This window comes from Schistocerca serialis, chromosome 10 (genome assembly GCF_023864345.2).
Source record: "Schistocerca serialis cubense isolate TAMUIC-IGC-003099 chromosome 10, iqSchSeri2.2, whole genome shotgun sequence".
In the NCBI taxonomy this organism is placed as follows: Eukaryota; Metazoa; Arthropoda; class Insecta; order Orthoptera; family Acrididae; genus Schistocerca; species Schistocerca serialis.
The window spans coordinates 88,916,463-88,943,954 of record NC_064647.1 but is presented as its reverse complement, the minus strand read 5'-3'; the positions used below and the strand labels follow the sequence as shown (position 1 = coordinate 88,943,954).

The 27,492-nt window shown below is 41.3% G+C and overlaps 1 protein-coding gene across 1 annotated transcript in view; it reads right to left on the bottom strand.

Annotated features, from left to right (window-relative positions):
* The window catches only part of LOC126425046 (F-box/LRR-repeat protein 17-like), a 73,210-nt gene that overhangs the window by 24,827 nt on the left and 20,891 nt on the right, over positions 1–27,492 (bottom strand). The window contains exons 2-3 of the mRNA XM_050087955.1: positions 15,211–15,379; positions 4,121–4,410 (exon numbers count right to left, since the gene is read on the bottom strand). Coding sequence (XP_049943912.1) covers positions 4,121–4,410; positions 15,211–15,379 — 459 coding nt within the window. The remainder of the gene's footprint in view (positions 1–4,120; positions 4,411–15,210; positions 15,380–27,492) is intronic.

The following is a 27,492-nucleotide window of genomic DNA, read 5'->3' as shown; positions in this document are numbered from 1 at the left end:
ATCATGTTTGGCAGCATGTTCAGCAACAGGGTGGTCCACTTGTTTTTTGGCCAGTTTGTTGGTGGCCGTTCATGTGGACAGACAGCTTTTTGATTGTCATTCCTACATGGAATGCAGCACAGTGGTTGCAGCTTAGCTTGTAAATCACATGACTGGTTTCACAGGTAGCCCTACCTTTGATGGGATAGGTGATGTTAGTGACCGGACTGGAGTAGGTGGTGGTAGGAGTATGTATGGGACAGGTCTTGCATCTAGGTCTATTACAGGGGTATGAGCCAAGAGGTAAGGGATTGGGAGCAGGGGTTGTGTAAGGATGGACGAGTATACTGTGTAGGTTCGGTGGACGGCGGAATACTACGGTACAGGGAGGGGGGGGAGGGGGGGGGGGATAGTGGGCAGGACATTTCTCATTTCAGGGCATGATGAGAGGTAATAGAAACCCTGGCAGAGAATGTAATTCAGTTGCTCCAGTCCTGGATGCTACTGAGTTACGAGGGGAATGATCCTCTGTGGCAGGACTGCGGGACTTTGGGAGGTGGTGAGAGACTGGAAAGATAAGGCACGAGAGATTTGTTTTTGTACAAGGATGGGAGGATAATTATGGTCACTGAAGCCTTCACTACCACCATACTATCCCTCCCCCTCCCCGCCCCAGCTTCCTCCTTACCCCCACCCAATTGCCACTCCCATCATGCACTGGTGCTGCTGCTCGCAATGTGGTTTCAGCTCAGAAGACAAAGACAGCAGATGTGTGTGCAAGTTGCATTTGTGTGTGTGTGTGTGTGTGTGTGTGTGTGTGTGTGTGTGTGTGTGTGTGTGTGTTGTTGTTTTTTGTGTGTGTGTGTGTGTGTGTGTGTGTGTGTGTGTGTGTGTGTGTGTGTCTACTGCTGAAAAATGCCTTAATGGCCAAAAACTATAATTGTGTGAATATTTTTGTTGTGCCTATCGTGACTCATGGTGAGTAGCAACTTTCCTTCTCTGGTATTGTTACATTCCATCCTGGATTTTCCATTGTTTGATTTAGTTTCAGTTTTAATATGTTATCATCACCAAAGTTCAGTTTTATTTTATTTCAGAAGAGAATCAGACAAATTCTGCCTGTGCAAAATGGTCCTCAGCATCCAGAGACTTCCCGAAAGCAGAAGTTTCCATAACTGTACAGTTTATGCCTCCTTGAGGACCACTGCCATCATTCCATTGGCCCAAATGAGAGGTTCCCATCCCTCAGTGTTTTTTGTTGCTGCTCATCCTAAAACACCAATTGGGAGAAGTGTCTGTGCTCTATCCAGTAAAAATATGTCTAACATATGTAGTATTGTTTAAAAAACATTATTGGTGGTTGAAGCTATCTTTCAAAGGTTTAATCACTTAAAATTTCAATTAGGTCGAAAGTATTCCGACTTGGATTTTCTAAGGTTTTCCAAAGCTGCTAAAGTGAATGCTGGTTCCACTGACCAACTCCATGCCACATCCTCATCTAATCCCATCCTACATTTTACATGTCTAGTATATGCTATTTCTGTAATGTACCTTAAAAGTCTAATACTGTTGTGCTACAGTCTAAGAACGAATAAATAAATAAATAATGGAGCATAGTTGAATGTTTGTGGCTCTGGAGACAGTTTTCCAAACAGACTGAAGTTAGTGCGTGGGGCATAACAGCATCTTCATGGTCAAGAAGTCATCAGTGGGAGACCATAGTGTGTGTGGCAATGAAGAGCGCTAAGCTGACCCTCGAATCTTCAGTTATTAATTTTACATTCTCACAGAAGCAGTCAGTAACTATTATCTGTTACACAAGAAAAATTAAAGGAACAAATAAAAAAAATTATGTCTTATTCCATTCCCTTTATGTGATATCTGATGTAATGGTCAGCCTTGTTTTATGCAAACTAAAGTAGAAAACAGGAAGTATGCATTTTTTCCTATGTTGATACTTGTATTTAAAAGTATGAGATTCTTCTTTACAATCAACAGTCTAGAGTGTATATAACCACATAATTTCACATAGACTGGATGGTAAATAAAAAAAAGTTAAATAAAAATCATCTCTCTATGAGACCTGTACAGTCTCCGAAATTGTGTCATTTCATTTGAGAAAAGAGAAATTTAATTTATTTTCCAAATGTTAAAGTGTCATTTTGTGGCAACACAATGATGAAAACAACAAAACTTCTAAACTTTGGCATACAATAAAATGGAAAAACAGAGATAAAAATTGCTAAAATTTCGTATATTTATCACCTCCATACAGGGGATGGGCATGGTAAAACTTATTTGTGCCAACAATTGTGCATTAGAAGCAGTGATTCATACCAATTATAATTATATGACTTCACTGGAAATGACTGTAACATGCATAAATTTCACTTTGGCTATTTGTGAATGTAAAGGGAAAATCAAACAGTGAAAAACCTGAATGGAATAACAGCAGTATGAATTAGGATGGAGTGCTACTAACCACATAGAGGAAGGAGGGGTTGTGTGGCAGATGGACACATTTAAAAGAAGGCTGTGCTATGGGACAAACACACACTCTCTCACTCTCTCTCTCTCTCTCTCTCTCTCTCTCTCTCTCTCTCTCTCTCTCTCTCTCTCTCTTTTCTTTTTCTCCTTTCATTGCACAACAACTACCCATGTGCATGTTCACTGTTGTCTTTGAGTGCTGAATCATAGCTGTGGGGCTAAAGGCCTCTTCTATGGGGTTTTTCCATTGCTTAAATGCATTTCAAAATAAAAATAAAATCTACTACTCAGTCAATTCCAGCAATTTTGCACATATTTCAGTTATTTAACTTACTTCAGAAGAGAGTAGGCAAAAAAATATAAATAAATAACAAAAAATACCAACAATTTTGGAGGTGTGTGAGTTTTAAATGAAAACTTTTTGTAAAAACACTTCTTGCCTTTTACACAATGCATGTCTGAATTCAAGCGCATAAGCAGTTTTTTCGGACAATATGAATAGTAGATACATAGGTCCCAATATACCAAACTTGAAGAAATTTCACAACACTTGTTCCAGTATCAATGTTAATTACTAAAAAACTGAAATTTAGCACACAAAGGTGATGGAATATTCAGATATCTCTGAAATCATCAATTTTTATTCAGAAATTTTGAGCAGACGAGAGACAATTAAACTGAAATTTTAGTATTAACTGTAGTCTCTTTTCTCAAAGACACCATCTCATGGAGTCCATATCTTTCCGTTATATCAAGTCTACTCATCATTGACAGTGGCAAAAACAGTTTATTGTTGAAAAGTACCTGTGATAAATTTAAATTAAGACCACAAGAGGAGAACACAGTTTGTTATTTTTCTATTTTCTTTATCACCGTGTGTGTCAAAGCATAATTCTGTGTCCCTTCTGAAGACAAACCATTGTGCTTGGATTTCCAAGTTCTTTCAAATTTTTGTACATAGCAGACTGCCAAACATAATATCTCTCGTGTGACTCTATGAAAATTGAAAAATAATTAACAGTAGATGATATTAGTCTTCAATTCTATTGACTTAAGTCATCTTTTATCCTAATTAATCTACTGAAATTCACCAGATTTGATTTAGGTGACAATTTCTTCAAGAAAGGTCCTTTGTACTGGCACAGAAATGAGCATTTTGATTACACTCTACATATAGTTCTTAAACTGAAATTTGTAAATTATCCTGCTGAGACAGGCATCAAGGACTATAATAAATACTTTACAAAACATTGGACACAGAAGCAATACACGCTCCAGGCTACATCTGATTTCACTGTAAGTTACCTTGGTATAAAATATGATTTTATCAAAGAATATTTTTTTTTTTTTAAAAAAAAAAGCTGATTTGTTTGTGATACCAAATTGCTGGGCAGCACTTACCTTCAAAATGTGAAATCAGTACTACTGATAACAAGCACATAGATGTACAACTGATACACTTCCTAGCTTTTGAAACCAACAGTTCCTCAGGAAGGAGGGTGGAACAGTTTGGTGAAGCTCAAAAATGAAGGGCAGGTCAGATGCCAGAAAGAGGACCCGCCTGTAGCGAGCAAACTGAGGGACAGTAACAGCAGGCACAGCAGAGGTGGGAATGCAGCACTCAAAGAATGAGTGTCACGACTTTTAGACTCACCTGCCCTCAACTGATGTCAACCTGGTACGCAGGCGCTTGACCACACATTTATGGGAACTGATGAAGTACTCGGCATCTTGAATCCGGTAGCATAGGCCACAACTGCCACTGAGGCGCGAATCACATATATGTGGGCAGCCCTCAGCTAAAATGCGCAGCGGAATCACCTCGTCTGCAATTTCAACATGCTGTATGTGCAGCACTCGCAGGTGTGCCAGCCGTGCCACGGCGTCCAACAACCTCATGTTCGCCTGGAGCCCCTCACGGAAATGGACAATGTGCGGATCTCTCTACAGCCAACAAACAGGTTGTCAGCTTCCTGAATCAAAGTGAAGCAGCCTCATAATATGCTGTAGATAATTTGGAGAACTGGTAAGAGTCCCAAAAAAAAAAAAAAAAAAAAAAAAATCCATCTCTTAAATACAGTACATCAATTCTGCAAATCCTCACAAATCAACTCATCAGACTGGGGGAAGGATAAAATGGGTGACAAAACTGCTCCAGAATTCCAAAATTAGATGGACTGCATCTGCAGATGTAACTGTCTCTGCTACGTGTGGCAGACTCTTTGGTCACACTGCAGTACTGTCATCTGACGGATGGGATGGGATGGGAGAGGGGAGGGTGGAGAATATAAATGGAGAAGAAAAGTGATTTACTAAGCAATTGTGTTGTATTAATTAATTACCATTTGTTTCTGAAAGGTTGTTTATCATATGCCTCACTCAAAAATCTAAAAACACGTAATGGCAGCAACAGATTTGTACCTGCAAATATATACTACTGCTAATTATGAAGGTAAATATTTTACTGGTGAAGTGTGAAAATAAGCTGTATCATCTCAAGAATTTATTTTAGCAAATTCCCTCTTTTTCTTGGATAGTGTTAAACCACTGGGGCCAACATAACCCATTTACAGCAACCGGCACATGGGTTGCATGGTTAACACTGTGGTGATTTGACAATTTCTGTGTAAATTCTAGAACCACTCAGTCTTCTACCATCTCGAACACACGATATTCTAGATATGGTTGTGGGATGATAAAATCCTATCTATTGTACGTCACATGTTTGTGTGTGCAGGTTTAAAATCAGCTGCGGGAAGAAAGTAGACATGGCAGTCAAACGGCACTGACAAGTACCTGTCGGACAATGCATAGATCTTTTGGTGTGTGTGTGTGTGTGTGTGTGTGTGTGTGTGTGTGTGTGTGTGTGTGTGTGTGTGTGTGTGTGTGTGTGTGTAAGGAAGTACCGTGTAGTTTTTATGCTGCTCTGTGCTTATTGTGTCATTGACTATTGTTATGTGAAACAAAAACAGTTGAAAAAGTACTCTTGTAGAGTACTGACTCAGCCCTGGTAGAGGCAAGACTTATTTTCTGATTCATTTTAATACTGTGGTGCATGAATTTCTCTGCAGTAGACAACTTTTAATGGTCAATTCTCTGGCAGTTTCAATCAGTCATGAGGCTGCAAATGCATGCAGGACACAACACCAGTACGGAGTGTCCACTGCACTGAACAGTGCATTTGCAGTCTCAGGACTGATTGAAAATGTCAAAGAAGTGACTATTAACAGCTGTCCACTGTAGTGGACACTATGCGCCACAGAGTAAAGAAAGTCATGGTAGTCAAGCCAACTTTCTTTTAACTGTAACTCAATTTGTTTCTAATGTTCGACGGTATGAGGTACTTACAGAAAGTTACGTATGTATGTTAAAAGTGTGAATTATATTGTGCACGAAAGTCAAATACATCGTTAACTGATGAAAAGGAAAGTTTGTATGTGTATTTTCACACTTAAAGACATCAGAACTTGTGTGAAAGGACTGAAAAAACATGAATTTTCAGTCAAAAACAAGAAAAGGAGCTGTTGTGTGTTGCCATAGCATCCAAACATAATACGACAAGGAATTTAATCTGAGACATTGGACTATGTACAAGTATCTAATGGAGCAAAATTTGAATGAAAATTAGTAAAGACATGAAAAACTCACAATGATAAAACAGCAAAGAAGAATTCAACGTATTTGTCTAAGAAGAAATACGCATAGAACGCTTCAACCAAGAAGATCCAGTGCAGCGATTATAGAGCTCTCACACATGCTGCAGAGATGCACACACGAAAAACCAACATACATCTGACACCACCGGCACCTGCTGATGTTCACCGATGCTGACCTGCCTCCACATCCCCTCACCTATGCTACGAGAATTCTACGCCGGGTGAGTGTAAAACAAAACTTCATTACTTCAGTACGAAGTGGTACAAGATACTTTTGAGTGAACTTTATTTGTGTAGTTATCATATTTAAAGTTAGTTTTAAATGCTTACAAGAGCTAAAGCATACAAAAGTATGGAAAATTTACAACAGGTTGGGGAAACTCAAGACCCAGCTATGGCCATGAAAATTAGCAAAGAGGTGCCTGACTGGGCTGAGTTGGTAAATTTAATCAAAGCTCAGAATGTGACTCTAAGGTCGGTAAATTCTCAATTAAATACCCAAGGGAAACTGTAAATATTCAAACTCTAAATATTCAAAGTCGAATACATCGTTAACTGACGAAAAGGAAAGTTTGTATGTCTTCTCATTTTATAAGTAGAAAGAGGCTTAAAAGTTACTGTACCTAGCGCTATTCAATAAAGAAGTCAAGAGATTTTCCAGCAGCTGATTATCTCGTAAATAAGAGGGGCTGCAAAATTCGAAGTGAGTCACCTCGTAAAGAAGTGGAATGTGGATTGGGGAAATATATCAGTATAACCCACACCCACACTCACACTTTACGTCAACAGAACATTAGAAAACACACACACACACATATATTAAAAGGAGGGCCTGGCACTGCTTCTATTGAACACGGCTTCCAATATCTGGTTTGACGCAACTCTAAATCAATTCTCCTGATGTGTGTCAGTGACTAGAAAAAAGTGATGCAAAACAGACAGAGCACGGCTAATAAGTCCACAGTATTTTTCCTTGGTGACATACTTTTGATAGAATTCCAATAGAGGTACATATACTTCAAAATCTGAGTGACACTGAAAAATGTACACAAGCTATATGTAAATCCTTGTTGGAGACCTAGTCTGCACTTATGCAGAGAGAGGAACAAAAGAGATTGAAACTTACTTTATTGTCTTCGAAGTCTCAAAATCTACTGTTCAATTCCTCTATCAGGTCACATATTATATGTAAATCTTTGAGAGAATTTTTATTGCTGCTTTTCTGCACGAAAGGAAAAATGCCCATAACTGTTATTTATGATTCCCAACTTTATACACTTATTTTATCTCAAATGCCTCCACCTGGTGATGCATAGTAGTTATTGACTGTTCTTTCCCTTGGAAAAATTCATTTAGTTTATCTGAGTGTGCGGTTGTAAAATCATGCATCCATATTGCATCTTCAAATTCGTGGTTCAATGAATTCCTTGATTCCTTCCACCAAAAGCATTGCAAATGCCTCAAGCCAGGAAGCCTACCAATGAGAAGGGCACTTCAGAGAAGTATGTAAAATTCTAGTACGAGTCACCGGCAGCAGAAAAATGGAGGACGAGCGCCAGTCCGGCTGTAACTGGTATAACTTTCATATTTGTATCAGCTTCACCAATTTTTGGATTAATTGCTTTTACGTGATCTATTCAAAATAGAGCTTCATCATTCTAGAAAAGGCATACATCTGGCAGTTCATTTACTTAATTAAGAACACATCCACAAATTGCTACTTCTCACATGTGGCCACAATGTTGCCGGACAACACTGTCAGACTAGTTGGCAATAAACAACTTCTACAGTCTGTGTTAACATAGCTCAACTGTCCAAAACAGAGGTTTGATTGTTTCAGTTGTCTCAAAACTGATTCCATTCAGACTGAATCAATTCTCAGGAACAAGAAATTGGAAAATGTCTGCCTCTGCCGGATAGGATGACAGGTGTGGCAGCATAGCTGAGTTGTAGCTGGCCATGACTAGCAGGTTTGAGCATTGCCACCATGCAACTGATGGGCATTGTGGATGTCACTTTATGTTTGGACAGCCTTTTTCCTTAACCTCATGAGCATATCTACGTGGTAGGACAGGCCTACCTCTCTATCCTCGGGCAAAAAAATCTTTCCAAACATTCCCACCACTGTGGACTGTGATGATGACTAGTAGAATCTTCAGTTTTGACCCACTCATTCTCGGCTCCTCAAGGTGAGGAGTCTTTCAGGGGGGCTGTCCTAACTTTGGTGTCCAGTCTCGTGGTTGCATCTGAGTGCCCCCCCAAAAAAAATGTGTTTCAATATTTTTCTCACCATCATTATACTGTCATTCTCAGGGAAGTCAGTCGGAGTTTGGTGACTGACTCAGCGCAAATTTTCTGCAAGTTCAAATTGTGACTAACTGTGTCGTGCATAGTAGTTTTCGGAACACTGAGAGCCTCTTCTATGATCTGCACACTCGTTTGACAGACATCGTTTGAAAGTTTCATCACTTTTGCTGGCAGGAGACTATAGTGTGGGACTGATCACTGACGTCTTCCTGGACCCACTGAAATGATATTTATCACCTAAAAACTTGAGAATTTCACGATGCAGAGTCCTTGTAGTTTTGTCATATCTCATCATACTTCAATCTGAGTGAAATTTGACACTGTCAAATTGGTGCACCCAATCTATTTTTGAAAATACTTTTGGACTCACAATTTCATTTACAGTTGTCTCTATCCCACCGGATTTTTGAATTGATGAAAAAATTCAAAAGTTATTATTAAATGTAAGAAAATTACAAAATGCAAGATAAAGAGGGAAGTAAAAACATAGCCAGTACCTGTTTACAAAAGTAGCACGCCAAACAGTCACCTGACACCCACCTCAGTCATTGGATATCAGCTATTTTTCCTTATAAAATGGAACAGTTACGTACGTAGAAGAGCCTCAACTGTACTTTAGTCCGACATCTGGAACAATTACTTAAAAATCTGAATGTTTAAAAAACCTATAAGATAATCATTCTTTATCAGATGAGTGGTCTATTCATAATTCATTGTAGTTTCTTCAAATACTGAAAACTGTAGTGGATTACTTTAAAATAATGAGTGTTATAGGTTTTTCCATACTTATAAGTGACTTTCTATGAATATAACTGTTCTGCCTGACAAGTACAACGTATAAGAAGCTGTACAACTTGATGTCAACTGACTGATATAGGCATATAAGACACATGTAACTTTTGGGATAAGGTACTGAGTATATTTTTATTCCCTTCTTTGCCTTGTACTATTAATTTTTTTTAATTTAATGGTAACTTTGCATCTCACCTTTTCTGTATTTTGTAACTCTAGGAATGGCTCATAAGCATCAAATCCAATAAACTCTTAACACTGACTGATGTGATCAAGACAATTCTGAATAAAAGAGGGATTTGAATTTGGTACAGAACTCATCGTGACACCTGTAAACGCCACTGTGTGTGCCAACATGTACACTGTAAAGAGGTTCACAGAAACAGCAACACTGATGGTCTCAAAGTCTAATACTGACAGACAAGAGACCGTACGAATTTCCCTCACCTATTTGATTCTTATGGGATGTATAGGGCATGACTACAATTTCAGCATACATAAATATGAAGACAGAACTCTCAACCATTTTTGAGAAAATCAAGTTTCAACATTTTATACATATTTATATATTTTCTATGGCCGATAGTACTCATGAAGTCGACAGCCGAGCATCTTAAGTGGTTAGTTTTGGGGTCACGAGGTCCACAGATGGAATATCCCCACCTGCATTTTTTTTCTTCCCACATAATTATTATGACTGTACAATCTATCATTACTGAATAATTCATTTATTATTTTCATAATCTTTATGCTGCAAAAAGAAAAAAAAATCATAATAAGACTACAAAAAATTTGGATACTCAACTTTCAATCAACACAGTATAGTCATTTTAATTATAATGTTTTATCCACATGTGTGGCAAGTATAATGTGTAATGTATGGAGCACTGTATGAATCAGGAGGATACTGATTGTAAAAACATGGCACGCATTAATTATCTTAAGAGACAGCACCTATAATGAATGCTGAATCTTTGCAAGTGCATGGTTTTTCCAGTGTGTCTATAGAATAGAATAGAAACTTTACTGTCACAACACATGTCATATACAATCAGATGATTAGGACATAAGTGACTTGTCAGTTTAAAGCTACTTTCTAATTGTAAGTATACAAAATAATTACAGGTATTTCGTAATTTTAAGCACCACAAAATAATTTAAAATAATCATGTTGAAAGTAAAGTAAAATTAAGAATAAATATTTACTTAAAGTACTTTTTTAGCATGACAATAAAATGTAACACTAGGCACAGTTATTTGTGACAGCCAGTCATAAATTGTTCTACACTGTAATAATATTTACTTACATAGTTTTTTTTTAAATGATGTCCAAATTCTTCTGGTTCATAATTTTTCAATTTTTCACAGACGTTATTTCCCAGCCTCATACCCATATAGTAAGGTGTTTTCTCCAACAGTTTTAGCATATGAGTTGGTAACTTATACTGATATTTGTTTCTTGTTTTATGATCATGCTTAAACAGGTTATCCTCAAAAAGTTGTGGGTTTCGTTTAGAAAACTTAATTGTCTCATAGATATAGATGCCAGGAACAGTCATAAGATCAAGGGCTTGGTCTTTCTATTATACTGCTTATAACATTCACTGCAATATTAGAGTATTTAGACGGTGATACATGACATCTACGAGGAGTGTTTGAAAAGTCTATGCAAAAATAAAAACTACTTACGTGTTTGGGGTAAACCTTTTTGTATTTTTTGACATTGTCTCCTTTTAGACTTACACACTTTTTCCAACACTGTTCTAATTTGTTGATCCCTTCTGAATAACAGGAATTATCCAAGTCTGCAAAATACCTATTAGTTGCTACAATCACCTTCTTGTTTGAACAAAATCTTTGTCCCGCCAGCCATTTCTTCAAATTGCGGAACAAATAGTAGTCCAAAGGAGCCAAGTCTGGAGAATAGGGGGGGATGTGAAATGAGTTGGAATCCTATTTCCAATAATTTTGTGACCACAACTGCTGAGGTGTGTGCTGTTGCACTGTCGTGATGGAAAAGGACTTTTTTGCAGTCCAATCGCCGGCATTTTTCTTGCAGCTTGGTTTTCAGACAGTCCAATAATGATGAATAATATGCACTTGTAATAGTTTTACCCTTTTATAGATAGTTGATGAGGATTATCCCTTGCAAATCCCAAAAGACAGTCGCCATAACCTTTCAGGCCAAAGGAATGGTCTTCGCCTTTTTTGGCGCAAATTCTCCCTTGGTAACCCATTGTTTAGATTGTTGTTTGGTCTCAGGAGTATAGTAATGTATCCATGTTTCATCCACAGTGAGGAAATGATGCTTAAAGTCCCGCGGATTCTTCCTGAACAGCTGCAAACCATCCTTGCAACACTTCACATGATTCAGTTTTTGGTGAAGCGCGAGCAATCGCGGAACCCATCCCATGGATAGCTTTCTCATGTCCAAATGCTTATGCAAAATATTATGTACCCATTCATTCAAGATGCACAAAGCACTAGCAATCTCACATACCTTAACTCTTCTGTCATCCATCACCATATCATGGATTTTATCAATGATTTATGGAGTTGTAACCTCCACAGGGCGTCCAGAGTGTTCAGCATCACTTGTGCCCATATGGCCACTCTGAAAATTTTGAAACCACTTATAAACTGTTCTAATCGAAGATGCAGAGTCACCGAAATGTTTATCAAGCTTCTCTTTAGTCTCCTGAGGTGTTTTGCCTTTCATAAAGTAATGTTTAATCACCACACGAAATTCTTTTTCATCCATTTTTAGAATCACTCAACTTCCATCATTCACATGAATGCAAACACAAAGAGAGAGACCAATATGGCTGAAACTTGGTGTGCATTTTTTTCCAAAGATGCTACTAACTAAACATGACATCGATACGCACAGGTGGTGCCATCTCTCGGACTTTGCATGGACTTTCAAATGCCCCTCGTACATGGTCTGTCCATAATAAACTCTTGTTCAGCATTACACCTAGAAATTTGGTACAGTTCGTGGTGGCTAAGTGATTGTCCTCATATGGTATTTCTAGTATATCCTGTACAGCTTGTTTTGTGGCCAAGTGAATGATTTATGTCTTTGTCAGATTTAATTCCAGACCATTATTACTCACCCAGGCCTCAATTTCAGCCAGAGACTGCTGAAGATGACTATTTAAATTTTCACTTTTCTTGCAACAGACTATTGCTGTAGAGTCATCCACATAAAGAATAGTGTCTGAATTTTTGTTACTCGGCAGGTCATTTATATAATACAAGAACAATATTGGCCCAAGGACAGATTTTTGTGGCACACCTTGTTCTGTCTTTTTCCAACTTGAGAAGAATCTCTTACCAGTTTCTTCTATTACTGTTCTTTCTTTCCTGTTTGATGGTTATAATGACATCCATTTCAGCAACATTTCACTAAAACCATACACCTGTAGCTTGCGGTAGTAGTTTGTGATCTACTGTGTCAAAGGCTTTACTTAGGTCACAAAAGACGCCCAATACATTCATATTTTTATCTAGACTACTACTAATGTTTGTAATAAGTTCATTAATGGCTTGCTCAGTGCAGTGTCCTCCTTGGAAACCAACCTGATTCTTCTGGATAATATTATGCAGATTATTGTAGTTAACTATGTGGTTACATGTAGCTTTTTCAAATATTTTGGAAAATATTGATAACAATGAGATTGGTCGATAATTACTCACTTCATCATGTCTGCCAGTTTGTAAATGGGTTGTATTTCAGCGTACTTCAGTCTATCGGGAAAATATCCTTCCTTGAAAGATTGATTCATTATAAGGGACAGAGGATGTGCAATACTATAGGTGACTGCCTTTATTATTTTTGTAGGAATTTCATCCCACCCTACAGAATTTAAATTCTTCATGGACTTTATATCAGCTACTTCAGAATAGGATACATGGGTGAATTTAAATTTAGTGGGGTTACATAAACTGGAAACAGGTTACACATTTGGCAGTGAAAGTTCATCAGTTTTTCATGGATTTATGAAGTGGCTGATAAACACTTCACAGATTTGTGTAGGGTCCATAACAGTCTCACCTTCAAGTTTCCATTGTCTACCTTTTTTGATACCTATTTCATTCTTTACAGTGGTTCATATTGCTTTAGCCTTGTTTTTAGCATTTGAAATGTAATTATTATTTGCCAATTTTTTGGCTTGTCTGGCAACTTTATCAAAGATTTTCTCATATTGCCTTACATAATTTAAGAATTCTGGGTCTCGATTGACTTTCGCCTCCATATGAAGTTCTCTTTTCCTCAAGCTTGAAATCTGAATACCCCTTGTTATCCATGAACCCTTCTTAGGTGTGTCAGTTTTTATAGTTATAAAAGGAAAGCATTCATTGCACACCATCAAGAAGGCCTCCAGAAAGTTGTTGAAATTTTCATTTACTGAGGACTTGGCAGTAAATGAGTAAATGGCCATGAGATGAGGCTGATTTTATTGATGAACATTTCTATACTTTCTTGTCTAAAATTTCTGATTTTCTTATTTGTGTGCTTTGGGCTAACACGGAGTAATGGCACCAATAGAGCACTGTGATCTGAGATCCCTAAGCTTAGTATACTTTTTTCTGTTACTCTGTAGTTTAAGCTACTAGCAATGTTATCTATGCAGGATGACGACGAAGCATTTACCCTTGTCATTTCTACAAATTTCAGAATAAAACCATGTGTGGACATCAGCTCCTGCATCTTAAAGGCAAATTGTCATTTTTTATCACATCTATATTAAAATCAGCACAAACAACAATTTTTTCACACAACTTTTCAGTTTTGATGGTGTTATGGTGCCATTTTTTTCCAGTTTTGAGTTGGTGGAGTAAATTTTCAAGTTTGACGAGAAAACTGCAGGACACTGAGTAACCAGGGGTACAATATATGCTGAATATCAGCATGCTATAGTCCTTAATTCTGTGCATCAACTCTCAAATGTGTGTTCTTCATTTAAATTATTGAAGTTTTGCTTAATTTGGTATTTTACTGATGCATGAACCAGACTACATGAACCATCATACCCATTGCCTCTACAATAGCTAGCCGATACTTCATAATCTGTAAATTTGTTCAACAAATTTATATTTTCATCTTTAAGCCGATGTTCACTTAAGCAAATAACCTTTACAGACCATTTTGTTCTCTCTAGAAATATTTCTAAGTCATTACTTGATAAACCTCCAATATTCAAATGCATAATTATTATTTGCTATTCCAAAAGTGATGACATCAAAGTTATCTACTCTAAACTGGCCAGACACAACTTTTTGTAGATTACTTATCTTAATGTTTTTTTCCTCCCAGTTTCTACTAAAAAATCCTTAAGATGTCATGGTGGTGAAGTTTTTCTCTTGTTATGCGTAGCTCCTATTGATTCTTCTGCTGTTGTTTCTTCTGCTGAAGTTGCTTCTTCTGATGCTGCTTCTTCCCTTGTTGCTTGTTCATGTGATTGCATAACATTTGTAAGCTGTTCTCGGTCATCACACAATTTCATGCCATACCCCATATATGTCTTGTTAGAATTATGTGGGAATGCAAAAAGAGTGCTGAAACCGATATTCGCTGCATGGACCTTGTACCAATGAAACTACACACTTACCTGCTTGGCATACAGTCCATTTGAATTACGTAAGCACACGTAAAATGTTCAGATTCCATTTCCTCATAAACAGTTGCATCTTGCTATTTACATATGTTGGAGTCCTACTCTTGCCCTACACAGCCTGCCAATATGAATCATATCAGTGAGGGAAGTTCATACAATCCCCTTGTGAGCTAGACAGCATTGCAAAGTTATGACGCCACCCAAGATATCTGATTTAGTTCAAATTGGCCAAGATAGGAGGGAGCTTAGCTGAGACTGACAGGAGCATAATAAGGAAAAATAATTTAATTACTTTTCAGACACCGCTCATAGTGTGCGATACTTTTTCCTCAGCAGGGATCTCTCCAGCACAGATACGGGATACTTACCGAGCAAGTCAGCATCTGAAAAAGATTCATCTCCAAAGTGGTCAGGTGTGGGCAGCTTCTGGATAGAGCCTCAAAGACCCTGGGTGAGACTTCTTTGTCCAGAATCACAGATCGCAGCTGTGGTGCAGCAGCAAATGTCGCAATAGCCTCCTCTTCACTCGTTTCCTGTCTGCATGGAGAGCAGAAGATATGACTTCAGTTTAATTTTCACAAGCAGAACATTTTCAGCAATAAAATCCTGTAACTTCAAATATAGCATTATTGACACAGTTGTGTCCACTGCCTGTCCACTACAGTACGAGTGGGAAATTAAGATATCTTGACTTTCAAGCATAGTTAACCCATTCATAGTGGTTCAGGTGACCTGACGACCATACAAGCATACTTTGGTTAACAACTTTGTTCCTTTCACAACCTAATTCAGAAAGCAGTCTCACAAAAAAGATATTTGGAGACACTTTCACATATTCTCTATAAAAGATGTTTTTCACTAGTTATTCAGTGCTTATTAGAACCAATTCTTGTCATTTTGAGATAACCATAGCTGGTGATGTAGACACAGTGCTAAAATTCCACACGATCTAATTTTCTTTCTTGTACCAGAATTTGTTTCACAGCTACCAGTCCATTTTCAAATGGTATCTTTAAAAAATGCACCAGCAAAATGTAGTCTACATAAGATCATTCTAACATACAATTATCCAAAGGCAACATGAAATTAAATTAAATTAAATTAAACTAAAATAAACATAACTACATATTTTTCAGTACTAAAAACCAGTCAACAGCAGGAAATACACTGGACGAAGCCAGTATACAAATATAACTCCAAGCATCCACTGTTCAAACTGGATCATATTTAGTGGTGACATACTAAACATGTAACATTAGGTCTAAAGAGTAGAAGATTTTTTTTCCTTTCAAATAACTGACAATGCTATTAAACAATGGAAAATCCAGGATGGAATGTAACAATATTGTGAAAAGGAAAGTTGCTATTCACCATACAGCGGAGATGCTGAGTCGCAGAAAGGCACAATAAAGGGACTGTCACAAATAATAGCTTCGGCCAGTAAGGCATTCGTAAAAATTAGACAGATTCACACATACACACTCTCACAAATGCAACTTACATACACATGACTGCAGTCTCAGGCGACTGAGGCCACACTGCATCAGCATAAGTGCAGGATGGGAGTGGCGACTGGGTGGGGGTAAGGAGGAGGCTGGGGTGGGGAGGGGGAGGGATAGTAGGGTAGGGGTGGCATTGGGGAGCACGCAGGGATGAGGTGGAAAGAGGGTAGGGCCGCTATGTGCTGTCGGTAGGTTAGATGGTGGGCAGTGGAGGGGGGGAGGGGGAGGATAGTGGAAAAGGAGAGAAGTAAAAAGACTGGGTGCCTCGATGGAATGAGGGCTGTGTAGTGCTGGAATGGGAACAGAGTAGGGGCTGGATGGGAGAAGACAATGACTAACAAAGGTCGAGGCCTTGAGGGTTATGGGAAAGTAAGATATATTGCAGGGAAGTTCTCACCTGCGCAATTCATGAAAGCTGGTGTTTGGGGGAAGGATCCATATGGCATAGGCTGTGAAGCAGTCATTGAAATGAAGGATGTCATGTTGGGCAGTGTGCTCAGCAACAGGGTGGTCCACGTCCTTCTTGGACACAGTTTGTCGGTGACCATTCATGCAGACAGACAGCTTGTTGGTTGCCATGCCCACACAGAATGCAGCACAGTGGGTGCAGCTTACCTTGGAGACCATATGACTGGTTTCGCATGTAGCCCTGCCTTTAATGGGATAGGTGATGTATGTGAACGGCCTGGTGCGAGGGGTGGGAAGGATCATGGGCAGGACATTTCTCACTTCAGGGCAATGATGAGAGGCAGTCAGAACCCTGGCAGAGAAAGTAATTCAGTTGCTACAGTCCTGGGTGGTGCTGAGTTACGAGGGGAATGCTTCTCTGTGGCTGGACAGTGGGGCGTTGGGAGTTGGTGGGAGACTGGAAAGATAAGACAGGGAAGATTTTTTTTTAAGGTTGGGAGGATAATTACGGTTTGTAAAGGCTTAAGTAAGACCCTCGGAACATTTCGAGAGTGACTGCTCATCACTGAAGATGTGACGACCGTCGGTGGCTAGGCTGTATAGATGGGACTTCTTGGTATGGAACGGGTGGCAGCCGTCAATGCGGAGGTGTTGCTGGTGGTTAGTAGGTTTGATATGGATGGAGGTACTGATGTAGCCATCTTTGAGGTGGAGGTCAATATCTAAGAAGGTGTCTTGTTGGGTTGAGTAGGACCATGTGTAGCAAATGGGAGAGAAGTTATTGAGATTCTGGAGGAATGTGGATAGGGTATCCTCACCATCGATCCAGATTGCAAAGATGTCACCAATAAATCTGAACCAGATGAGGAGTTTACGATTTTGGGTTTTTAGGAAGGATTCCTCTAGATGGCCCGTGAATAGGTTGGCATAGGATGGTGCTATGCAGGTGCCAATAGCTGTACCCTGGATTTGTTTTTAGGTAATGCCTCCAAAGGAAAAGTGGGTAAGGATATAGTTGGTCATGGCCACTAGGAAGGAGGTTGCTGATTTGGAATCCATCGGGCATTGGGAAAGGTAGTGTTCAATAGCGGTAAGGCCATGGGCGTTAGGGATGTAAATGTAAAGGGAGGTGGCAGTAATAGTGACGAGTAGAGCACTATGTGGTAAACGGACAGGAACTGTGAAGAGTCAGTGGAGGAAATGATTGATATCTTTTATATAGAAGGGTAGGCTCCAGGTAATAGTTTGAAGGTGTTGGTCTGTGACAGCAGAGATTCTCTCAGTGGGGGCACAATAACCGGCCACAATGGGCCATCCACGGTGGTTGGGTTTATGGACTTCAGGAAGCATGCAGAAGCAGGGAGTGGTAGGGGTAAGCAGAGAGATGGACTCTGGGGAGAGGTTTAGGGATGGGCCTGAGGATTTGAGGAGTGACTGGAGATCCTGCTGGCTTACTGGAATGGGGTCACTGTGGCAAGGTTGGTACGTGGAAGTATCTGACAGCTGGCGGAGTCCTTCTGCCGGGTAATCTTTGCAGTTCAAAACAATGGTGGTGGGAGAGAGTTTTGGAGTGCAGGATAAATGTAGCAGGTCTGTGGGACAGGGTTTGTCAGCTATGAGTGGACATGGAGGAAGTTTGGAGGTTGTTGTGGAGGGGGTGGACTGTGGTACTCCAAGATGAGAGTAGGAAGTGAGCAGAGTGGAGAGCTTTCTGAGGTGGCGTTGTGCATGTTGCTCAAGTTCCAGCAGGGCAAGAGTTTCAGTATGTGTTATGGGTTCCAGGAATCTGGAATTGCATAGCAGGAGAATTCTGTGGATAGAGAGAGGATATAGCAAGACAGTTTGGGCTTGGTTGCTATGGTTTTGCAGGACTATGTAGGTGAGGGCTAAGGATTGGCAGAATATGAACAGGTGGAGGTTATTGAGGAAGGAGGGCTGGCAGCTGGAGATGGGTGATTTCATGGTAAGACCATTTGGGAGGATTCCATGAGCCAAGCAGCAATGCAGGAACAGTATGTGGGATTGTGTTCTGGCTAGGGATAAGGAAACTTTTCTGTATTGACGCAGATGGAAGGAGCAAGGATCCATGGTGGTGGGAAAAATGCGAAAAATTATGTATTTTTTTCTACCACCATGTATCGTTGCCCCTTTTATCTACATCAATAGCAAGTATCACTTCATGCTGCATTATATTGTGTTTTCCAGGGTTTTTAGCAGCAGCACACGGTGGCAAGATCCTTTGTTGACTTGGCGCATGCACGTATCTCATTTCAGGCCCAGGCGGATTGCAGCGCCGACATCACAAATTTGCCACACCGTCATGTGCACGGTGATCCTTCTGTATCTCTTCCTCTAGATTCACGGATCCCAAGGATAGCATGGCTACAACAGCTGCCAGAGGGTGTTATCACGACACCGTGGGATGACCCCACGGAGAGGGAGTCTCCCCTCCTCTGCCTCCTCTTGTCCTATCAATGGAGCTGGATCCACCCATGCTGCAGCGGCCAACACCTTCTACATTCTGCTATGGGCCTCAGGAGATAGGAGATATCCTTCTGGGCATTTTCCAGGTGATATTTCCACCAGAGCAAAGGCCAGATGGTGGGGTACAACCGGAAGTCTGATGTTCCTTGCAGCCACAGCCTCCGGTCCATCAGAGTATCCACAATCCTGCCTCCTCTCCCGCTGCTGTGTTCCATATATGAAGATGGTCCGTCACTTGGGGGGGGGGGAGGGGGGGGAGGAATGTTATGACATAAAGTCAAGCACCAGCATCCCAGTCGGGAAAGACAAAGAAGAGAAGGCTGTGAGAAGAAGTCAGCCAACCTCACACTGACTGACCTCCCTTCCAGGACAACAATGCGATAGCAGTGTCCGCTACGTAAAGAGGACATAAGCACTGCTCCTGTCTGGTGCGGCCAACTTCAGAAGCAGCTTCAAGATTAGCGACTTTGATAGCAGCGTCAACGATAGGCATTTTGATAGCAGTTCAGGAAAGACTTTTGTCAGTTAGAGGTCAACAGTCGCTGCAAAGACTAATTATTTCGTATGTCACCTTTTGCTTGTAACACATCTGTGTAATAGCCAAAGTTAAGTATTATATTTGATTAGTTGTAATAAAACTCATTATACTAGTTGTTTGATTGTATAGTGAACCGAACAGGCAGGATTCCTAGACACCACAAAGCCTCCAACAATTGTCAGCATACAGTAGACCGATTTCCCTTGGATCCTAGTGTGACAAGTTGTCCATACATAGATCACCTGCCATCCATTATTGTGGAGGTCATAAAGGAGATCCCAGATAGTCACAATCAAAGGATGTCAAGTGTAACACTGGTCAACAGCCTGAAGATTACTCAAGAAGTCACTGCCAATTAAGAATGAGTTTGCAGTGTAAGAACAAAGGTAGCTAAGGGCTCAAGCAATGGCCGCCAATTTTGCAGTGAATACACTGCATTCATTTGGTAAGGAGCATAGTTAACTGCTTCTCACCTGTGGGAGAAAAAATGGTTCACCTGCTGACCATAGAGCTGTCAGTGTATACCATGTATGAGTCAGGAACTGAGTCAAGGGTATCCAGGAACAGGCAGCGAAAAACCATATCTACTTTCAGTCGGGGCACGTGTGATTTCTTCCTGATAAGAGGTGACAGTGGGGACAGATGGAGTTCAGAGTAGAAACTTTGAATGCAAATTGCATTTGTGCCTTCCGACCTTGTCCTCTGTTGTGGGAGATAGAGCTCCCTGCTAGGAAGAGGAGACACTAGTCCAGATGCTCAGGGGCACAGCGAATGTGTACTGCATAGTTGAGCATTAGTTGTTGGTGCCTGATCTGTAGGGGAGGGACTCCAGCCTCTGTGAGTAGGCTGTTCACAGGGCCAGTACGAAAGGAACCTGTCACATATCAGACCCCATAATGGTGTATTGGGTCCAGCATTTGCAATGCTGGAGATGATGCTGATCTGTATACCAGGATCCCATAACTGAGATACGACAGGATCAGAGATTTACCGAGCAGCAAAACTATAGAGTGGTCTGCACCACAGGTGATGATGATGTTGAGACAGTGAAGAATATTAAGGTGTGACCAACACGTTTGCTTAAGTTGACAAAGATGAGGAAGCCTTGTGAACCGAGAGTCGAAGACCACTCCCAAAAACTGATAAGACTCCACCACATTCAGCAATTGGTCCTGGAGGTAGACGCCTGTTTGGGGATGGACAATACAATGGTGACAGAAGTGAACGACATGTCCTTGCAGTGAAAAACTCATAGCTGTGGGTGAGAGCCTATGACTGCACTTTTCATATGACACCCTGCAGTCAGTGTTCTGCACTACTCACAACTGAGGAGCAATAGGAGATGCAAAAGTCATCAGCATATGGAAGGCAACACTGCTGATTCCACAGTTGCAGCTAGACCATTGACAGCCCCAAAAAAAGGGGAACACTCGATACAGGTCTCTATTACACACCATTCTCTTGTATATGGTGACTACTGTGGGAAGCACCAACTTTAACCTGGAAAGTACAGCGAGACAAGAACGGATAAAAATTGGGAATTGGCCCCAGAGACCACAATCGTGGGGGGTTGTGAGGATGTGGTGACGCAATGTGGTATCATAAGCTCTATGCAAGTCAAACAAAACTGCAATGAGAAGTTGATGCCGAGCAAAAGCTGACCAAATAGCAGAATCCTGGCAGACCAAATTGCGGCAGTAGAACAGCTTTGACAAAAACTGCCCAAGGATCCCGAGACTCAACGTAGGTCATCGGCTCACCATATGTCCAGGCAACGTGCAGAGCAAAGGGCTAGGATAGTGAGGAATTCTCACTTAGTGAATGGAATGTTTATGGTTCTAGATGGTGTGTAGTAATTGGTGAAGGAAGTCACCCTACACACTGTTTGAAGACATGAAATACAAACTGGTAATTCTCAAGACACACAGGATTGAGCATAATGAAAGGCAAAACATTCTGCAACAGTGTCTGTATCCGTGTAGCCATCACCATTCACAGAGATGCTGAGTACACACACAGGGTACTGGTGTCCATAGAGGCACCAAATCTTTACCAAAAATGGCAAAGGAGGGGTACAGTGTCTAAAGGTAGTAATATATCACTCCCAGCATTCTCGTTCCTGTCGTTTATGAGGCGGCAGACCTGGTTGTGGAGCCATTTAGAGGCAATGAGATGCTCTATCAACAAATGTCGCTTTTGGCATTGGGAAACCTAATCCCTAATGGCCATAACAATTTTGGGGGTCTGCCACAGTACTGTCTTCCGATGGAGCATCCCCAAGGAAGAGGGGATTGGTGAATCAACTGCCGACAGAGCAGCTGCAGTAATTCTCTGGACAAACACATCGATACTTCCACGTGGCGGGACAAACATCCCAATCAGCTTTGGCAAGAGTCTGTCTGGTTGGACGCTCAAGCAAGTGATACCGAGGGAGGGTCAAACCAATCGGAAAATGATTATTGTTGCACAGGTCATCATCATGAACTCTCCAATAAATGGATGGGAGAAGACCTAGGGTGAAAATGGAAAGGTCAATGGTCGAATAAGACCCAAATGCCACACTGAAGAGTGTGAGAACATCAGAATTCAAGACGCAACAATCAAGCTCTGTGAGCAAGTTTTTGATAGCAGTCAGCAGTCATATTTCCAGCCCACAAAGGGTTACTGGCATTGAAATCACCCAATATTAGGAATAGTGGGATGAGATGAGGATACAGGGCGGACAACGTGTTCTGGCCCACTTCATCGGAAGGGAGATACACAGTACAGTTGGTCAATTCCAGAAATGTCTTCATACAACCAACCAATCTCCAAAATCGTGATGAGTGGCATGTGTTTGCTGTAGGAAGAGTCCAGAACATATGTGCAAACACCACGCGATGTTCTTTCGTGGTCAGTGAGGTTCTTGAAATAGCCCTGATAGCCATGTGGAGTAGGGGATAGCTGAGGAGGATAGTGGTCCGCATTGCTGGGAAATATGTTTCCTGGAAAGCAATGGAAAAAGCAGGGGAAGCACACAAAAGATGATGTAGCTGAGCCAACTGGTGGAAAAACTGCTAGAGCTCCACTGGAGGATTACACTATAAGTATCAGATACTCCATCAATAACACATCTGTTCTGAATGATTCTGAAGGACTACTTCTTGTACTTTTAGTCCTTAGCTTTTGTGAGAGCTTGTCTGCCCCAGTTTCTGGGATGGAGGAGGAACATCAAGTCCTATGACCTGCAGCCTGTGACTCCTTCAGCCACAAGCTGGCATATGGCTGCAGGTCAGTAGAGTCTCGGGAAGGGAACAACCTAAGGGACCCCTTCCTCTTAATGAGTGCCAGAGGAGGGCATTGTTTCTCTGGCTGGAAGTTAGGGACTGACGTCCCTGGTGGATAGGGAGTTGATGCTCCCAAAGGGGGTGTGGAGGAAGCAGTAGACCTCCAACCACCAGGTTCTCACCTAGGCCCCTAGGCCGTCAAATGGACGACACCACCGTAACAGTAGCGTGAATTGTTCTCATACAAAAGGGATATATATGATTGAATTTCTACTTGGCCTTTTGAGGTAATCAAGATCTTGTATTCTTGGTTTTTCTTTTTGCATCTGAAAACTGTGCAGTCTGGGGAATGGAGGCAATGGTGCTCCCCGCAGTTGATACAAGTAGGGAGTGGGGGCGGGGGAGGGGCACAATGAGCTCTTGTGTGCAGGGGATGGCCAGGATCCCAAGAGAGTGGGCTGGCATTGCAATGTGAAGACATGTTTCCATACCACACCTTTGTAGCACTGCACAGGAAGAGGAATACAAGGTTTGACATCACAGCAATATGCCATCACCTTAACCTTCTCAGGCATCGAGTTGCCTTCAAAGGCCAAACTGAAGCGTCCAGTCTTCACTCTGTTATCTTTTGGTCCCTGCTGGACATGATGGAAAAAAATGCACACTCGTAGCTCCAAATTAGCACAACTCGTCATCAGCCTGTAAAAGGAGGATACCCTGTATCGTATTCTGACTTTTATGGGGGGGCTATAGTGACAGTATCACCCAGCTTGTCGTAGGCAAGCAGCTACCGTGACTGAGCAGGGTGGCCATTTCCAGCAGAACAGAGTCACTTTTCATTTTTGAACTTGCTGCCATCTCCCCCAAACCTGCCTGTCCTCCAGATGTTCAATGAAGAACAAAGGCTTTGTAGTTGAAAAAGAATCCCTGTCTGTCCTAGAACAAACAAAGTATTGAGGGAAAGGGGGAAGTATTTCTTGCCTTTTCTCTGACCAGTACGTTCCTCCCATGGCATAGCCGGGGCAGGGAACATTTTTGGGGTCATACCCCTCCACGATGTGATATGTCTTATCTTCAGAAGAAACTGCAGGGGCCACACACCCACCAGCGGAAGAAAGTTTAATTCACTTCATGTGCGAATCTTCCACCATTGTACCACCAACTCTGAACAGAGTCTCTCCTCACTTGAACCATCCAACCACAAAAAATGTCAACTGACCAGTAAACCATTAGCTGGAGTCCTCGTGTCCCAGCCGTGATGGGCACATATTCATTGTGCTTGCATAGCGAATATCCAGCTCAGGCATCAACAATGTGATCACTGCCTGATCAGGGGACTACTGCCATACCGGTACTTGACGAACCCCCTTCTCTACAACAGAATGGCTACCATGTGGCATTTTGAGCATAGTACTGTTGCAAGAAAGAAAGGTGCAGAGAGAGAGAGAGAGAGAGAGAGAGAGAGAGAGAGAGAGAGATGGAATGTATCCTGCACAAGATAATCTTTCCTCTATGAACCACTCTGCAGTAAAATTTAGAGAAGTATCAGTCAAACCAAGCAAGGGGACTATATAGTTAATAACAAAAAGGTGTAGAAGGCCAGAAGGTAAGATAATGAGTGTGCATAACACGAAACAGATTCAAATGGATTCAGCACCATGAAGACCAACCAATGGAAAGGTAAAGAAGGAAAGAGATTAGTAGAAGGATAGACTTGCAGCACAGAAAGGGAAGTAGTGCTGCAAGGCCAGGATACCCGTGGTGGCCAAGATCATACTCACAAACGAGACGTTAGCCCCCTGGGATGAGACTCCATGATTTTAATATTTTAGTACAAAAGTTATTATTTAATTATAGATTCAAGACAGAGATATTACAAATTCCTTTACATTATGGTGCTTATGAATTTTCTTTTAACAACATGTTTTTCATCAGAATCATTATCATATTTTTAAAAATTTTACAAAAAGGATAGTTGCTACTCCCTATGTAGCAGATATGCTGAGTCACAGATAGGCACAATAAAAAGGCTGTCAGAAAGTGAGATTTTGGACATTTCTGACAGTGTTTTTATTAGGCCTATCTGCAACTCAGCATCATCACTATATATGGTGAGTAGCAACTGTCCTTTTCATAATATTAACACATTCCATCCTGGATTTTCCATTGTTTAGTTATCACATTTCATTCATGTAACCATGAATAGTAAATTTCTATTTGCAATATATTTTAAGTGAACATTTTCAACTGCAAAATTTGCAGTTTCTATAAACATAATTTGGAATGAAAAACAGTTAAATAAAGTATTTCTTGTTACTCGCCGATCTTTCAAAGTGCCGCCGCGCAGTTACACATATCCTCTACATGTGGCGCTGTCTGCCAGCGATGCAGCAGCCACGCCACCTAAGCGGCCAGCCAGCCAGTGGCCACTAGACTTAGACTCAGTGCTGATTTGACTGTTACAGTGTACACTTGTCTTACCTTGTTTACCTGCTCTGTGACTTACATGTATTGTGTCGTCCTACAAATATATTTGTTCAGCTTGGTGTTATAACAATTGGCGACGAGGATGGGATTTTTCTTTTTCGTTGTTGACCAACTGTTTTTCATGGCTACTTTAAAGCAACTTTTGCAAGGTCTCATTGAACAGCAAATGCTTCTCACTTCTGCGATTCATGATTTTGTCACGGCATCAAATGCGGGGCGTCTCTCCTTTTCCTGCTTATGATGAGACAGTGGAAGACTGGTCTGATTACGAAAAACGTCTTCGACAGAACTTCTTGGCATTTCATGTCGCGGATGAACAAACATGTAAGTCTCTGTTCCTTTCCTGGATTTCACCTCAAATGTATCGGTTGTTGTCGCAATTGGCTCCTTCGAAAGATCCTGCGTCTTTGTCCTTTGCTGGAATGTGCTCACTTCTGTCCGTCTATTTTCAAAAGCAAACACATGTGGTAGCCTCTCGTGTTGCCTTTTATCATTGTCAAAAACATCCGAATCAATCCTATCGCGCTTGGGCTGCTGAACTTCACGGCCTCAGTAGAAAGTGTCAATTTGTTACTGAAGTTCACAAAGAATCCTAAGCCGATTCCATGGTACGGGATGCTATTATCCGATCGTCGCCCAACAAAGAAGTTAGGCAACGTGCCCTTCAGTTGGCAAATCCGACTCTAGATGAAGTCCTATCCATCGCTCAGTCTTTTGAAATTTCTTGCGCCGCTGGGGCACAAATAGAGGCGTTGAGTGACGTCGGGGAAGTACAACCTCTGTGCGGTGTTGACGAAGCGTGCGGCGTGTCCCCACCAGCCGACATGGCCGCATTACGCTCCCAAGCACAGCCTCGGCCTAACCGTAAACAAACCTCTAAGAAACTGCAGCAAAACCCATGGTAACTTCCTTCATGTCCGCGGTGTTTTACACAACAATCACGAGAAGATTGTCCACAACGTTGGGCCACGTGTTAACAAGTGTCATCCATTTGCAAATCTGACCGCATATCTGACGTTCATGAACGTGACGCTGATTCTGCTTCTGTGTTGGCTGTCCTTTTCAGGGAAGTTATTCCTCACTGTCCAAATCCTTGGTCGGGATTTTCGCATGCAGGTGGATACTGGTTCTGCTGCCACTATCATCAATTCTCAGGCGTATCTTCAGTTGGGTTCTCCCATCTTATCACCTGTCACTTGGCAATTATGGACGTATAATAAACAGAAGATTTCTCTCTTGGGACAATTTAATGCTGAGGTATCTTACAAATCCATCATTTGCACTGTTCTCATATTTGTGGTCGACCAGAGTAATGAAGAGAATCTTTTTGGTTTCGATGCCTTATGCGTTTTTGGGTTCTCCATAGATGACACTGTCAATATCATCTCTGATGCTATTCCTTATGCTCAATTGGATTCCTTGTCGACGACATTTTCTTCCCATTTTTTCTCCTGGGTTAGGCCGGGCAAATGACTTTGAAGCTCATATCATGCTCAAACCCATTGCTCGACCTAAGTTTTTTCGGGCTCAGCCCATTCCTGTGGCCCTTTGTGATTGGGTCAAATGGGAGCTGGATCATCTCACTGCTTCAGGGGCCTTAACTTCCTGTCACTTCCAGTGAGTGGTCCTCTCCTGTCGTCGTCATTGCTAAACCCAATGGTGACATTCGTCTCTGTGGCAATTTCAAAGCCACTGTAAATGCTCAATGCCTCTTCGACACTTACCCTATGCCCCGACCTGAAGAATTGTTCACTAAACTTGCTGGAGGCCAGTATTTTTCTAAACTTGACCTGTCAGAAGCTTATCATCAACTTCCTCTCGACACTGCTTCCCGGCAGTTTCTGGTCCTTAACACGACTTTCGGCCTCTATCGATACCAACAATTGCCATTCGGGGTTGCCAGCACCCCTCCTCTCTTTCAGTGATTCTTGGAACAACTACTGCTCCCTGTCCCTGGGTGTATCA